Raw genomic sequence first — 16,105 nt, 5'->3', positions numbered from 1 at the left:
GTTCTACTCTGCTCACTGCGCATTGCACAGATGTGTTAAAATAATGGAAAACGTCCCACAAAAAGCTCGGTGAATAATCTGTAAACATGCAGTTTGTTACTGGCTGTTGGTGAAAGGCTACTTTTGATGAGGCTCCTCAAACACAGACCTGACTAAATAGAGTTAGAGAGATGTGTGTGTCAATTGAGTTTCAAAAACATGGGCTCCTGCTGCAGTTTCATCTTTGGTAAAGGCACTGGTGTTTATAAGATAGTTGGTTTTTATAAATGCTTGACATGGCGAGTAGTATTCAGCCTGTGGTTTTTGATAAAATAGGGAAGTAACCAAGCCACGAGGACTCGATTTTTTTTCTTCTGCTGCTTTTAGAAAGTCATTCCACAGTGTCCAAATGACTGACCGCTGCTTTTAGAAGCTCACCATTTAAAGTCCTACTCAAATATGAATATGCACACTTTTGGCTTGTTTTCACTTAGGACTGTTACCTCACAGTTGAAATTGTTGGTTGGATACACTGTTTTAGGTATGTTCAAATATATTAAACATCCATGTAATTATTGGAGTAAAAGGGTAGCATTATTAGACACTTATCCCTACTGTTTATATAGGCAGGGATGTGATGATGTGTGGTGCCCAACAGCACGTCATATGACAGATAATTATATAACAAAATGGAAGTAGCTGTAATCTGTGATCTAAACCCGAGTCCTAAGGTGAACAGTCCAAAAACCAGGGGAGGCTGGGAAATGTGCAGGAGACAAAGAGACCTCATCCAGAGACAACTCAATATAAAAAGGGAAACACAGAACACCAACCACTTTATTAGGTACACCTCACTAGTATCAGTTTGGACCCCCTTTTGCGTTAACTTAATTTTTCATGCATTCAACAAGGTGCTGGAAACCTTCCTCAGAGATTCTGGTCTATATTAACATGACAGCATCACACAGTTGCTGCAGATTTACCAGCTGTATGTCCGTGATGTGAATTTCCCATTCCACTATAAACCAAAGATGTGCTATTGGATTAATATCTAGTGACAGCTGAGGCCATTTAAGTACAGTGAATTCATTGTCATGTTCAAGAAACCAGTTTGTGATGATTTGATTTGAGCTTCATGACAGATATTCAGCTGGAAACAGACATCAGATGATCGATACACTGTGTTGAAGAAGGGATGGACATGGTCAGCACACTACTCAGGCTGTTCAGTTTAACTGATGCTCAGTTGGTGTTGTGGGCCTCAAAGTGTGCCAAGAAAATATTCCCAACGTCAAAAGGTAAACCACCGAGCTTGAAGGCTAAACCGCCCACAGGGGCGAGCGGGGAATTTATATATATATATGATTCAGCTCTCGCCCCGGCGGGCGGTCTGTCCTTCAATCTCAGGTCCTCTACCAGAGTTGTGGGAGCTTGAGGGTCCTGCGTAGTATCTTGGCTGTTCCTAGGACTGCGCTCTTCGGGACAGAGATCTTTGATGTTGTTCCTGGGATCTGCCGGAGCCACTCGCCTAGTTTGGGAGTTACCGCACCTAGTGCTCCGATTACCACCCTCCACATTTTTTCACACTCTTCTCTGAGCCTTGGTATTTCTCGAGCTTCTCGTGTTCCTTCTTCCTGATGTTGCTGTCATTTGGAACCGCTACATCGATCACTACGGCCATCTTCTTCTGTTTGTCTACCACCACTATGTCCGGTTGGTTAGCCACCATCATTTTGTCCATCTGTATCTGAAAGACCCACAGGATCTTAGGTCGGTCATTCTCCAAACTGGCAGAAATCTGAGAGATCCCATGATGAAGCATGAGAAACAGTTGCTGTCAAAGCAGGTGCACAGCTGGCCTGTCAAACAAGTTTTAGATTAAATCCCCTGCACAGACAAGTGTGTTATCGACTGACAGGTATACAGGCATGGAAAAAAAAAAAAAAAAACTAAAATGGCCAACACACACACACACACAAACGGGTTTGACAGTTGTCTTTAGGTTACTATCCAATTTTTCATCTGTCTAGAAACTGGATCCACCCACATATTTGCGCCTCCATCATGACGCTGGTGGGAGGAGCAGGCACTGTGGCGCGACAGGTGCTACCAGTACAGCATCCAGTGTGTTAAAATCCTTTAACACACTGGAGTCATGAAGGAAAATACAAGGAATAGCAGATAAAGTTACCTTCTAAACGGGAGCACGGTGGTAAGAATGGCCTTTTCTTGTGTTTATTTATTTTATTTTTATAGAATTAAAAGAATATTCTATAGAAAATATTAATATTATAGAACATTAAAAGGCCTAAAAGCTACATAATGTTACAAAGAAAATGTCACCATCACCAAGAGTTTGAGCATGAGTTGAAGAGCTATCACCTATATGCTGCAGCTTATACAGTTAAATACTCAGTTTAGTGTAAGATATAATAGATATAGTAAAACATAACTGGATCCCATGTTCCAATTATGTTTTGGAACATAATTGTTCATTCAAAGAAGATTTCACACATCTTTTTAACCAGACTGCAGATGTGTTTGCAGGTGTCGCACGCTTCCTGTAAAGGCTTCTGTTAGGAAAGACACATTCGTTTTTATCAGCGATGCAAGTCACACATAAGCTAACTTGTCATTGCATTCTAGGCATGTATTGTTTTTTCCTTGCACGAGTCTGATCATTTAACTGCATAACCCAACTTTTCTGCTATAACCCATGAGAAAACAAAACAAGTATTTATAGTCTAGCTGAGGAAGACAGTATAAAAGTATTAAATAATTACAGGAAAGCCGCGGTTTGCTGCAATTTGTCTGTAAAGATGGCCAGTTGCAAGTAGAGATTGCATTGGACTGGACTTGAAAATAGCTTTGCCTGAAACAGAGCTAATAAAGTCAGAGAAAATCATCTAAAATAATGTCTAATGCCATTATTAACGGCAGTGTCAGGTGTGGCTGAACATCAGGTCCTTAAAAATATGACATAACAAACTTTTTCATCTCTAATCTTGACACGTGTCTTTAAGATTCTTGCTAAATCTAGAATGAAGGCCTTCAGTGGTTCACTGCTGTTCTTATAAGTGTGTTTTCCTGAGATATCAACAAACCAATAATCCTGGAGAGGGCCATAAGTGCATAACTGGCCCATGATAGCTGCTAAAATCCAATCCATAGACAGCCACATCATATGCACATGTGTAGTCTTATATGTTGTAGAGGTGGAGCTGGGGAAAGGAAGGTATTAAGTTAGGTTTTTGAAAGATTGTCAGGAGATAAAATGTATAGAAACTGAACTTAAAAAAAAAAAAGGTAAAAAAAAAAAATCCCTTCCTAGCAGTTCCTGGTTAACAGAAGAATTTCTTGTAACATCTAATTATGAGTTGTGTTTTCCTGACAAATCAACTAAACAAATAGGCATTCTTTTTCCCTTATCAAAAATAATGAGTTTTTTTTTTTTTTCATTTCTGTCACGCTTTAAACCCCAAAGTCATCCAGTCCCTGAAGGACAAATGACACAATGGAGTCAGCCAGCTCAGATGAAATCCAACAGCCTATCTACGAAGACCCGGACGCTTTACTGGTAAAAACTGATTCACATTAACCTCCTGCGTCCATGAACTGCTGAGTCTTTATTTTTTGGGTGTTCACACTTCTAATTTAAACATTGTATCTATTCTCTAGAAGAATTCTGAACATTTATAGCAGTATAAAAAAATGGAATTTTAGGCCTTGTATGTGAATAAACAAATCTTTCAGCTTTCCTTTAATTAAGCTCAATATTTTTGTAATTAAACTGTTGCTTGTACAGAATGCAATGATTTGCAAATCCTGTGAACCCATATTTTATTCACAAGAGGGCAAACTATCATGCTGCTGTCTTCTCTGAGGCAAAGTGGAAAACCTTTTTGTGGTCAGACGAATAGAAATTTGGAATTCTTTATGGATAACGTGGATGCCGTGTTCCCCAGACTGAAGAGGAACAGAACCATCCGCCTTGTTATCAGTACTCAGTTCAACAGTCTGCATTTCTAACGGGTTGCATTAGTGCCTATGGCATTGGCAGTCTGCACGTTTAGAAGGACAGCGTCGATGCTGAACGGGATGCACAGGTTTTAGAGCAACATATGCTCCCATCCAGAGTTTCCATGACATTTCAGCAGATAATGCTGAGCCACACACTGCATCTAATAGTGTACCATGACTTAGTAGTAGAAGAGTCCTGGTTGTGAACTTGCCTGCCTACAGTCAGACAACGTTTCATTCCCAAAAGTCTAGCAGACGTTTATGAAGAAGAGGAGCTGGTAAAAAACATGGCGCAATTTTTTTCTTAAAAATGGTATATTTCTCTGTTTAGACAGTTTTATGGATACTTTATTGATCCCCATGGGGAAATTACTTGTTTTAAACAGTTTGAAAACAATTTGACTTTATGAGATTTCTCAATCATTGCATTCTGCATTTATTTGCATTTTACACAGCGTCTCTGCTTGTTTGGCACTGGAGTAGCAGATAACAAAATGCTAATTGCCTGCTATTTTTGACAGCCTGATGACACACATGAAGCTCAACCAGAAATTAAAGTCAAGCCTGTACCAGCGCCCAGGTTGAAATTATATCAACAAACCAATAGCACCAGTAACAAAGCTGAGTCCTCCAATAAGGCTGGAAGCATAGCACCTACTGCGGTAAGTTGAGCTCTTTTTTTTCACTTAATCACATATTGGCTCATAAAGATAGCAGATACTAATAAGTATGTATTGATTCATTTCCTCTTTTTTGTGACCAGACTTCCAGTGGATCCCCTGTGGGCTATAAGAGGCCTCAGCCTGCTCGCCCTGCTCCCAAACCACCAACCGATACTAAAAAAAATGCTGAAAAACCAGCAATCGCAGAAAGCGCTTCAAATGCTCATTCACCCGTGATGGTAGAAAAGTACTTTTATCTTTAGAAAGAATACTTGGGGAACTATGCGTCCTTGTGGGTTTTGTGACAAGGAAGCTAATGCCTTTTCATGGTTGTTAGACAAGCTCCGTGAACATAAGACAAAAACACAAACTAAATGTGGACTTCTCAGAGTTGTGCTGACGTATTATATATAACAGGTCAGTGTTAAAACCACAGACCATATAGAAGAAAAGGTGTAGCCATTGTGACATCAGTCACTAGTTTTATTTTACTCCAGCTGGGGCCAGAATTGATCAAGATAGATATCATGCAGTGCTGGTAAAGACCAAAAACTCAGCTGGGAGGTGTTTAATGAGGTCACTGAACAAGCAAGCATCTATTTCTGTACATTTTCATGCCTTTTTGGAACCACATTAGTCACCACATGCAGGCTCCTAGAAAGACTGAAAGTTTAAGATACCATGAGTTGTATTCACTTTTCAAACTCACGGCCAAGCCTAACTTTTACATTCATTCTGTGCTAGTTACAAGAATCCAGAAAGTCACAGGAATAACTAATGGAGAACACAATCTGCATTTGATCAGGCCAAACCTTTGTTCCATTTAGTCCTTTTCTCGCTATCCCTTTGTGAATTTGGTAATGTCTTTGAATGTTTATCCTGTTCAAAGGTCCTCTTCTTCAAAACGTCTCTGATATGATCCATAGCTGACTCAATGACTGGAAGCTTAATTTTTTAACCTGAAAGTTTTTCCTAATGCTCTTCCACAGCATTCCCACATAATCACTGTCTATTTGTAGATGTATTCTGTGATGACATTTAGAGTTTGTGGAGATGTCAATGGAAAATTGTACTTAGTAGTCAGTATAAGCTTTTAATGATATAAGTTTGCATGTGATAGAATACTGCATAATAACCTTTTGATGACTTAGACTGTTGTTCACTACAAGACTTGTTCTTCTCACAGCGATAATAAGAGCTGAACAAGCGGTTTCACTCCCTACCAGGAAGTGGAGAGAACATTTTTATCTTCACTCCCTAACAAGAAGAGGGGCCGCGTCCTTCAGAATCACACACACACATACACCTAACATACACAACCACATATGCACCTGCTCACGTATCAACATTCCACTGAACAAATGTATTCACTGTTGTATTATTCTTGTGTATAAATAAAGACAAGTGCAAGAACAGAGCGCACATCACAGGGCCCCCACTCTGATGTGAGCGCTCTCTGACCGCCCTTGCAAGTAAAAACTGCAGCGTGTGTTTCTCCACTCTCTGACTCTCCGCTGAAGAAGTGTCTTTTAGAATAAATCTCTTGACAGGAGACTGTATCTTTTTAATTCAAATGCTCTGACTGACTTTGATATTTTTCTGCCACAGACTCCAGATCTACACATTGAACAGGCTCCTCCTCCCCCTCCTCAGCCTCATCGTTTTCCAGCTTCCCACAGCAGTTATGGCCAGATGAGTTCATCAGCGAGTCAAAGATACGAGGTAAGGGCTCCATCGTCATCAAGATATTTCCCTCAGGTCATAAACGTAGAGTCAGACTTCTCTTCAACATCTGAATGTGCAATATATTATTTTCTAAGCTGGCGTTAAATTGTTATTAGAACAAAAATACATGCATGGAACCTGAATCTTTGTTGAATCAAATAGTATTATGCATTTTCATTTTCTTTCTTTCTTTCTTTCTTTCTTTCTTTCTTTCTTTCTTTCTTTCTTTCTTTCTTTCTTTCTTTCTTTCTTTCTTTCTTTCTTTCTTTCTTTTTTTTTAAAGAACACATCAGATCATCAATCCAGGCCTCCCTCTGCAGGCTCCACACATCTAACTCCTGTTTTTCCAGCTCTTTCTCAGGAATCACCAAACGTAAGTGAGCAAACTAAACCGCAAACTTAAAGTGATGCACTACAGAGAACGCTTCTTCTCTGAGCTTCTCTGAACCTATACAAGCAAACATAGCGTTTTCACCGGTTTATAGATCTGTTCTTCATCTCCCTCCTGCTCCCCCATGCAGCTCTACGGCAGCCCATTAAATGTATGGGAACATTTTTGAAATTTAGCACAACAGTTGGTGACCGTCCCCTGATTAATTTCTCCAAGTTTCGTGTCAGTATCTTGAGCTACCAGCCAAAGCTGGTCAAAGCTGGACCTGCATTTAAACACATCCCTTTTGAAGCAAACGAGTTTCAGTTTGACTAAATTCGAATGAATAAGGTGGAGACACCCTCACACAGGAAATGAGATTATATTTCAGCAACTGTTTACATCTCTTGCCACAAAACTTTGTTTCTTGATCACTGGCTACAGTTGCCACGTCAACTTTGACCAGCTAAACTGCCTGGCTATTCACTGTTGCTTGCAACTATAGTCGAGATAATATTTTACCAGAGTTTTAGTAATATTGTGGCAATGTTGGTCCAACCCAGCAGTAAACAGCAGGAATACTCAGCTCTGTAAAATGTTGGACTACACTCAGATTTTTGTTCATACTCAAGCACATCATGCAACTACAACTTGAGAGGAAGTAGGTCGTTGATTCTCAGACCACAAACCGGACTAACAAACTTTTCTTTTCATCTCATCTCCAGGAATCCCCCAGCAGCAGCACTATCTCAGGGAGAAACTCTTCGCCTTTACGAGTATGAGAGTTGGTCCTTGGATGCACGCCATCACAGCGATTAACAGTGCAGAAAAGCATGCGCTCATCATTAAGAGATGGAATGACAGATAATAAAGACTTTACACCACACTTATATTACGTGTCGAGCACTGACAAGCACACTTTATCAAGGTCAACCCACAAAGGGAATTTTTGGGATTATTTTTAAGCATTAAGATTAGTAATAAAAATATTTCTTGTCTGTAAAAAACCTAATATGCCACTGGTTCCAGAAACGACTTCCTGATCCAACCTGTTCCATTTATTACTTTTGAAAAATGCTTTTTTATTTCCATTAGATCTGTTTTTATTCCCTTTTCTGGATTTGGTTTTGTCTTTGGAGGATTAATCTGTTGAAAGATCTGCTTCTGGTTAAATGCTAAATAAATGTGTAATTTGCACTTTATTTTTTGCCACAGAATCCAGATCTGCATATTAAACAGCCTCCTCCTCCCCCTCCTCGGCCTCATCGTTTTCAAAGTCCCCCCCAATATTATGAAACACAGTCTTCAGCGAGTCAGAGATACGAGGTAAGTGCTCCATGCGCGACAAGATATTTCCCTCATGTCATAAATGTAAAGACAGACTTCTCTGAGACATCTGAATGTGAATTGTAATATTTTCTAAGCTGGAGCTAAATAAGTATTACAATAAGAGGACATAAATAGGACCTGACTCTCTCTAGTTAAAATAGTATTATATGAAATATTTGTCTTATGTTAACTTTTTGTGTGTGACTAGAACAAGCCAGAATGTCAGTCCCCACCTTCCCCTGCAGGCTCCACACATCTAACTCCTGTCTCACAGGCTCGTTCTCAAGAATCACTGAACGTCACTGGAAACAACTACAGTACACGGGTAAACTGCAAATTAAAAGTCATGCAATATGGATACAGACTTCTCTCGGGTTTCACAAACTAATGCTACACAGTGTTTATATGTTTTTACATTATCTCCCTCCTGCTCTACCATGCAGGTCCATAGCAGCTCACATATTTTTTTGTGAGTTAAAATTTCTGAAATTTGTCACAACAGCTGGTGACGGTCCACTGATTAACTTGTCCAAGTTTCAAGTCTGTACGTTGAGTTACCAGCTGATCGCTTTTAAAAAATATCTCTATGCTTCATCACGCTATAAAGTCACAGTTTTTTATTGAATTTCATAAGCCACAAATTCTTTTTCAAGCATTTACATTCAAGGCAACCGGCCTCTTTGAAGAAGTGGGCTTTCTTTCATGATCTGTACTGTTGAAAGGCCTGCCAGTCCTGAACACCAAGTCATTTTAAAACTAAGGCACTTGGATTTTATATCTAGTAGTATATATAAAATCTTCTTAAAAACGAAAGGTTTCTCCCACGCTAAGTCCAGATGAACAGAATCAACCTTTTTGGGACTACACAGACTTATCTCCCTAATCTGGACCCATTGTATAACATCAGTGACATAAATGTATAAACCCTGACATAAGAGGAAAAATCAGTTGAATTGGATTTCTCCTCTGTGTACCACGTCTGTGACTAGCAATAACACAACTGCGAGAGCCAAGCGGCTTTCACGGCTGGAAAATTTCCACAGCAGAGTCACCTGTGAAACTCATGGGAATAATAATGATCTTGAAGTTGATTATAACAATTTCCTGCTATGGAAATGGCTTATTTTATTTACCTGAACTGGAGTATTCCTGTTATAGGAAAGCTGACAACCAAAATATTATGTCCATTACAGAACACACCACCACAGCTTCCGCTGAACCCACCATCATCACATTCAGTGTCTGGAGGATCAGTGCACTCTGAGACACCTCGGTACCTCGAGATCCTTCAGGATGATTCAGATGAGTTGGTGAGAGAGACAGCGCGCTCTGCAGTTATACGACACGCACGCTTTATAATATACACATGTATTAAAGTTGTCTTTTGGTTACTGTTATGGTAAAAAGGACATGGATGTAAGTCAGTTCATTGTTTTTACAAATGACAAGTTGGTGTTTGCAGACAAATGCATGACAAAGATCAGGGTTTTCCTGTAAAGTCTACCTGATCTTTTATCTAACTGTGATTTAGTACAATGTGATCTTTCCCTCGTCAGCGAGTGTTTTTCATATAAAAATGATCTGTTTTCCTCAGGACCTCAGCGGGCTATTGACCTGGTTCAACAGAATGATAAGTAAGGAAAAAATTTGTTTCATAATTGCCTTGAAAAAAGGCATTTTTATTCTTTCTTTTATTCCAAGAAGTAGTAATTAATGTAAAAAACATGAAAAAGATTTGTGAAAAATGATCCTTGCTAACACAGAGCATTATTATATTGTTATGTCCAGTTTATTGTATTCATTTCTGTGCAATCATTTCAGCGTCCTCTGATTCGTCTTTGTCACTCTATAGAGTGACAAAGAGGATGAAATGAGGTAACCAAAAACATGAAAATCTGCATAAGCGTGATGATGGAAGTCAGCGAGATAAGCTGTTGTGTACCTAATTACATGAGCTACAACTTTGTGTCTCTTCTGTCACTGCTCTTTGAAGCTCAATCAGTCAGAGATCCATGAATGTTGCAAAGGCTTGGCATCTCTACAATCTTCTAATGAGTAAACGAAAAGAAGACCTGCAGAAGATCATCACAGATTTCCATTCCATCTGTGAGAAGCTAAACAAGATCAAGAAGAACAACAAAAACATGGGTATTGCCGGAGGGACCACGGCTTCTGTGGGAGGGGTAGCTGCAGTGGTGGGGATCGTCCTAGCTCCGGTGACCATGGGTGCCTCGCTGATTGCGACAGCTGTCGGCGCTGGCATGATTGCATCTGCTGGAGGTATGGGCGCTCACGCCGCTATAGTCAGCAAGAAGATGGTGACGAGGACGGCAGTTGAGAAACTGGTAAATGACTACATGGAAGGTGTCGCTGATCTGGAATGCTGTCTAGATTATATTATCTTCACAGTGATGGAGCTGCGAAGGCACGGCATTGCTAGGTTAAAGAGTGCAGGCGCTCATCTGGATGCGGTGAGGATGTTATACATATTATGTGATGGAAAAAGCAACACAGACATTCATGGGGGGAGAGCTGCACAACCAGGTGGGACGTCATCTGAGAAATTACTTCAAGCTTTTACCAAGGAAATGGATCTTTATTTTACAGAAAAGAATGGTCAGAAGCTGAAGAAGTCAAATAAGAGCATTTTTTCGGGTAAAGTTTGCCTGCTGGTTGATGGTCTACAGGAAGGACTGGATCATCTGATTGACATGTGGAAAAAGTTATCTTGAATCAAAGACCACTGTGTTTGTCCTTTGTGTGTGTGTGTGTGTGTGTGTGTGTGTGTGTGTGTGTGTGTGTGTGTGTCAGTGTGACAGAGATGTGAAGTGTGTTTGACTTGACTCCTTTTTGATTGATTTGAAAGTTCCTGTACATTTACATCACTGTAAAAATGGAAATGCTTATGTTGGAGTCACTACTGAAGTCCTGATAACAATTATGATTAAATATATAAATTAACAAAAGTTACTCTTGTATGCATTTAATCGTGTGGTATCAATAAACAGTACTGCATCACCTGCAAAGTTGAGTATCAGTAATTACTTTTTATTTTTTTAGGACACCAGTCAGCGACAGTGGCTGCAGTGCAGAATACAAACAATGGCAGAAATCATAAGGTTATGCTGCAGAAGGATATCACACTCCTTGCTTTAGCTTCACAACATACACCTTGTTTTCTTCACCTTGCTACACCTGTGTTATGGTATAAAAAAAAGATGAATGTTTGACTCATTAAGCGCAGCACTCCCTCAGAATTCGGATAATCTCAAGGATCTTGGGGTTATTCAAAGAACCTTGTTCACCTTGTAGTTTTCTTACGGAACCTTTAATAGCTCAATTTAGGAAAAATAAAAAGGTTACTGCAGGAACCTCTATTAATGCTTGAGGGGCTCCTGCAGGAACCTTATTAAAATGCTTCCATCAAGATCCTTTTATAAAGTTCAGTGCAGGACTAACTGATGCTGAAGAGGCTGATAGTTGTATAGTTGTAATCATTCAAAATATAACAATTTCAAATCTCAATATTTTCATAATATAGATCACATGTGCATTATAGTGCCAAAAGCATTCACTTATCCATTGGATCACTGAATTCAGGTGATCCAGTCACTTTCATTTTCATAGGTGTATAAAATCAAGCACCCAGGCATGCAGACTGCTTCTTCAAACATTTGCTCTGTTTGCAAATGTAATTATGGTGTTGGGTCGTTTTTCAGGAGTTGGGTTCAGCCCCTTAGTTCCAGTGAAAGGAACCCTTAATGTTTCAGCACACCAAGAGATTTTTGACAATTTCATACTCCGACTTTGTGGGAACAGTTTGGGGATGCTCCTTTCCATAACTGCGCACCAGTGTACAAAGCAAGGCCCACAGAGACACGGATGAGCAAGTTTTTGTGGGATATCAAACGGGAGATATCACATGGAACCCTACAGATTAAGAATGGGAAGTCACTCAAGTTCATATACATGAGAAGGCAGATGAGTAAATACTTTTGGCAATATAGAGTACCTTTTATGCTGACATAATGCTTAACAGCTTACTAGCTTTAGGTGGCACACTTAGTTGAATGTTATGAGAAGAAAAGCATTGTCATTAACACCAGTCAGACCAGATAATTAATCATAAACGTCCCACCTGTGGGACCTACACCTTGTGGTGAACACTGTGTGGAATGAGCATGTGCAATCACATAGACACACAGATACAGACTAATGCAATCTAGCACAAACAGAGTGAGGAACTGCTTTTCCACTGAGCTGTGGCCTCCAGCAACCCTCACCCAATCCCACATACACTATAATAACCGTCAGGACTGTTATTACACTCTATAATCACTCCCTCTGGCATAATGATGTTTTTATTTATTTATTTGTTTGTTTTGGGGTTTTTTGTTACTATTTATTCTTTTTTGATGGGTATAGGAGGGATGCCAGTGGCACTTGTGTAACAACAGCACAGTTCATCCTTTTCAATTCTGTTAAAAAATTAACCACCCAAAAGTAGTTCTTTGAAAAAACCTTCCTGTTAGAGGAAACTTTATAATAAAGCTATTGCTATGTTATTATAACAATTAGTCAGTTAGTCGCTATCTATACAGATAAATGGCAGTTACGCTTATATATATTGAAAGATGTGGTATTAACAAATACTGCGTCACTTTCAGAAGTTTATTTTCAGTGACTACTTTTTCAGACAGACAGCAGACAGTGGGTGTGACGCGGATTGATAATGTGGGCACGGCGGATGCATATTGCCACTCCTTGCATCAGCTCTATATCGCGAACTGCTCACAACTATCGCCATTTTCCCTCCTGCGGAACAGACAACGAGCAGATATTGTTGGACACCGCGCTATTTGCCGAAATGGCAGTGTGAAATTGTGCCGCGACCCAGCAGCAGCCAGCAAAACAGTGCATCCAGCCAGTGCACTGAGTCACTTCTAATTCAGCAAAAATGTCGTAAGTATTATTTTTTAACATACCAGCTGTCGGGGACAACCGTCTGGCCTGGGAGCCGGTCTGACGAGTCTGCTGTTATGTTTTTAAATATATATATATATATATATATATATATATATATATATATATATATATATACCATACAGTTATTTAATAGAACGCTAAACACCTTTATTTGAAACTATTAAATCAAATGACGACAAAACTGAAGTGACGCAACACGTGTTACTGTCACGATTTGTAACATTTGACGCAGTTTTCGCAAATAAGCTCGTAACATTGTATCTGTGAAAACGCTAAACCCTCTCTCACGCTGATTAATCAAACTTGTGTTCTCATGCCGGCCTCCGAGCGCCAACGTGGCACTCAGAAAATGGTTCGTTTCCTCTTTGTGTCAAAATGGCGGCTCGCTGCAGGCGGACTGAGAACAAAAGTGTAGCTGTTTTGTTTTTTTGTGGGGAGGGAGACGGACTCTTTGACCTCGCTTGCTAGCAGACTTACGTCAGAGTCATAAGACTGGGAGCTGCGCGGAAACACGTGATAGATCACTGGTATTGCAGTCTTGGGGGCAGTGTTGGTAAAAATTAAAAGAATTTGACTCAGGATGATTTTGTTTATACTTGGAACTTTCTTTTCTGTAATAAATGTGAAGTGTGTGTGTGTGTGTGTGTGTCTAAAATGGTGTTCAGGCATTCAAAAACATTTGTTCATCTTTCTGTCTTCAGGTCCTACGTGGAAACCCTCAGCACTGCTGCATTCGACAGCATAATAGAATTCGAAGCTACCCTAGCATTGTCACGCTCCCCATTTGTGACCAACAACAGCCATTATGACCATGATGATGACCAGCTCACAGTTTGGCCAGGAAGACATGGAGGCCCTTCTCTGGGGGCCTTCCTCTCCCATGGCTGACGCCATGGACTCGCTGTTTTTCCGCCCTGACAAAGAACAACAGAAAGGAGGAGGAAGCTTGGAGGGGGATGCTGAACCTGCTTCCCCCCTCACCTCCTCATCGCTGTCGTCTTCCTCTTCTCCTCCGCCCTTCTACTCCCCTCCTCCCTCTCCGCCGGCCCTCCTCCTCCATGGGGACAAAGTCGGGATGGAGTCTGATCTGCTCTTCCCTTTATTGGCCCACCCAGGTCAGCTGACGTGTAGCCAGGCGCTCTCAGGTGACGGCAAAGGTAACGACTTACTGTTGAGTAACACCTAAAAGTTCGGACACCTGATGTCAGAGTGTAACGAAGTATAAATTAATAGCTCATTCATGTTTTGCTTGCTCTGCCTCCACAGAGGATGCGCTCAGTGACTTGGACTGGATGGCCGAGAAGGTGGATCTTAGTGACCTTGACCTGGACTCGCTGATTGGCTCCTGCAGTCCTGCTGAAGAGTCTCACAGCTCTCCAGAAGACCTCCTGGCCTCCTTTGATTGCCCCATGGAGCTCGACTCCCTCCCCCTGCCAGCTCTCTCAACTCCTGTGCTCATGGATCCTCCCTCTGCTTCTCTTTCAAGTACACCGCCCCCTTCATCTTCCACTGTCTGTTCAGATACTGCTGTCATCACTGTGGATGATCCTGAATCCTGCATCGATGGGCAGGAGGTTCCTTCTTCTCCACTTTGTATCCCAGAGCCTCAAGAGGAGCTCGAAATCAAATCAGAGCCTACCTCCCCAGACCCTGAATCCCCCGTAGTAGAGTCTCCCTCCTCCCCTACCTTTACCCTGGACCTTGGCAGTGAAGTGGATGTGTCAGAGAGTGAGGTGAAGCCAGTGGTAGCCACTGTGGTCCCTCAGGTCCCAAAGCTTGTACTCTCACTCTCACCAACTCGCATCGTCCTCGTGCTTGCCCCGAAAAAGGAAGTCGGGATCACCACGGCCACCACGTCAAAGGTCATTTGTTGCTCCCCACCATCCTCCCCTCCAAAAACACCCTCCAGAAGCAGACCCTACCCGGAACCAAATTACAAAGCTAGTCCGCCCTCTCCTAGCACCACCAGTGTCAAGGTCAAGTCCCCACGCGGTGCAGGTGGACCTGAACGTGCAGCTGTGAGGCCTCCAAAAGACAAAAAACAGAAGAAGATGGAGCAGAACAAAACTGCTGCCACGCGCTACAGACAGAAGAAGAGAGCGGAGAAGGACGCCCTCGCTGACGAGCACGTGCTGTTGGAGAGGAAGAACCTAGAGCTGGCAGAGAAGGCCGAATCTATGGCCAGAGAGATCGAGTATCTCAAAGAACTGATGGAGGAAGTTCGAATGGCAAGGCTCAAGAAGGGTCTGAGTGCTGACCCCTAGTGGCAGGACCTAGCAGTGACTGATCATGCGTGATAGGAAGTGATGACTAGAAAGTGGGCTCAGTGGGTTTTATTTTTTTGAAAATGAATAACAGTATAGTTGAAGCTGCATCTGCACTGCATGACTTGGATGCACAAGAAAAGAAGTGTTTGTCAGATGATCACCTTTTATGTATCCAACACTGGTATTAAATATTGAATAGTCACGTAGAAGTAGAAGCAAGTAGTTGAAAATTAAGTAATCTTCTCCCAGTATAAACATATTTTATGTATGTATTTGCGTGTATTTGGACCTTGGTAACCTAGGAACTGACTTTTTAACCTTTCAACTTGTCTATATTATATCACAACCAGACTACATGTATTCTCTCAATAAAGAGTAATAAAGTGCTTAAATGAATTGTGGCAGTTTTTCTTTTTGCATGATGTTGACAAGAGAATGCTTTAACATTAACCAGATGTTGAGTAGGAACTGGTGTTGGTTTCTGAGAATTCTTTCGTTAGTGTTTAATAAGTTTGACCTGAGTCTGAAGCATGAAAGTAATGTGGATGAATACTACAAATATTATCTGTTATCTAACTCCAAACAAGGCTGGTCGCTATCTCAGGGTTTTCTTTGAAGCAGAACTGAAGATAATGGGGCCCGCCTGATGGTCATGTTGTCAAAACGCATGATTATTCAAGTGACAGTCATGTGAAGTTAATTCTATTTATAAGTTTATAAAAACATCTGGGTGCTGCTTTATTTCCCAGTGCATAACAACACGTTTG

At 41.0% G+C, this 16,105-nt stretch overlaps 2 protein-coding genes across 4 annotated transcripts; both read left to right on the top strand.

The window, feature by feature from the left end:
* The first annotated feature begins 2,116 nt into the window (after window positions 1-2,116).
* Window positions 2,117-10,167, top strand: LOC146711025 (uncharacterized). 3 transcript variants are annotated; one of them, XM_085453699.1, is made up of 13 exons: window positions 2,117-2,191; window positions 3,464-3,556; window positions 4,521-4,661; window positions 4,763-4,900; window positions 6,270-6,383; window positions 6,670-6,759; window positions 7,482-7,532; window positions 7,972-8,082; window positions 8,294-8,410; window positions 9,279-9,395; window positions 9,680-9,719; window positions 9,907-9,960; window positions 10,079-10,137. In XM_085453699.1, the coding sequence occupies exons 2-12, from the start codon at window positions 3,494-3,496 to the stop codon at window positions 9,957-9,959; spliced, it is 1,035 nt and encodes a 344-aa protein (XP_085309825.1). In that variant the 5' UTR covers window positions 2,117-2,191; window positions 3,464-3,493; the 3' UTR covers window position 9,960; window positions 10,079-10,137. The 3 variants fall into 3 exon arrangements, with proteins under 3 accessions (XP_085309825.1, XP_085309826.1, XP_085309824.1); XM_085453700.1 differs by lacking the exon at window positions 9,907-9,960 and having other exon boundaries at window positions 10,079-10,167; XM_085453698.1 differs by having other exon boundaries at window positions 9,907-10,146.
* Window positions 10,168-12,833: 2,666 nt separating this feature from the next.
* On the top strand, window positions 12,834-15,734 carry atf4b (activating transcription factor 4b). The gene is made up of 3 exons (XM_085453697.1): window positions 12,834-13,047; window positions 13,773-14,228; window positions 14,338-15,734. The coding sequence occupies exons 2-3, from the start codon at window positions 13,877-13,879 to the stop codon at window positions 15,333-15,335; spliced, it is 1,350 nt and encodes a 449-aa protein (XP_085309823.1). The 5' UTR covers window positions 12,834-13,047; window positions 13,773-13,876; the 3' UTR covers window positions 15,336-15,734.
* The last annotated feature ends 371 nt before the right edge of the window (window positions 15,735-16,105 follow it).

Source organism: Copadichromis virginalis, linkage group LG4 (assembly GCF_057382275.1).
Source record: "Copadichromis virginalis isolate Kocher_CV1m ecotype Utaka linkage group LG4, C_Virginalis_male_GT1.1, whole genome shotgun sequence".
NCBI lineage: Eukaryota > Metazoa > Chordata > Actinopteri > Cichliformes > Cichlidae > Copadichromis > Copadichromis virginalis.
This window is presented reverse-complemented; position numbering and strand designations above follow the sequence as displayed.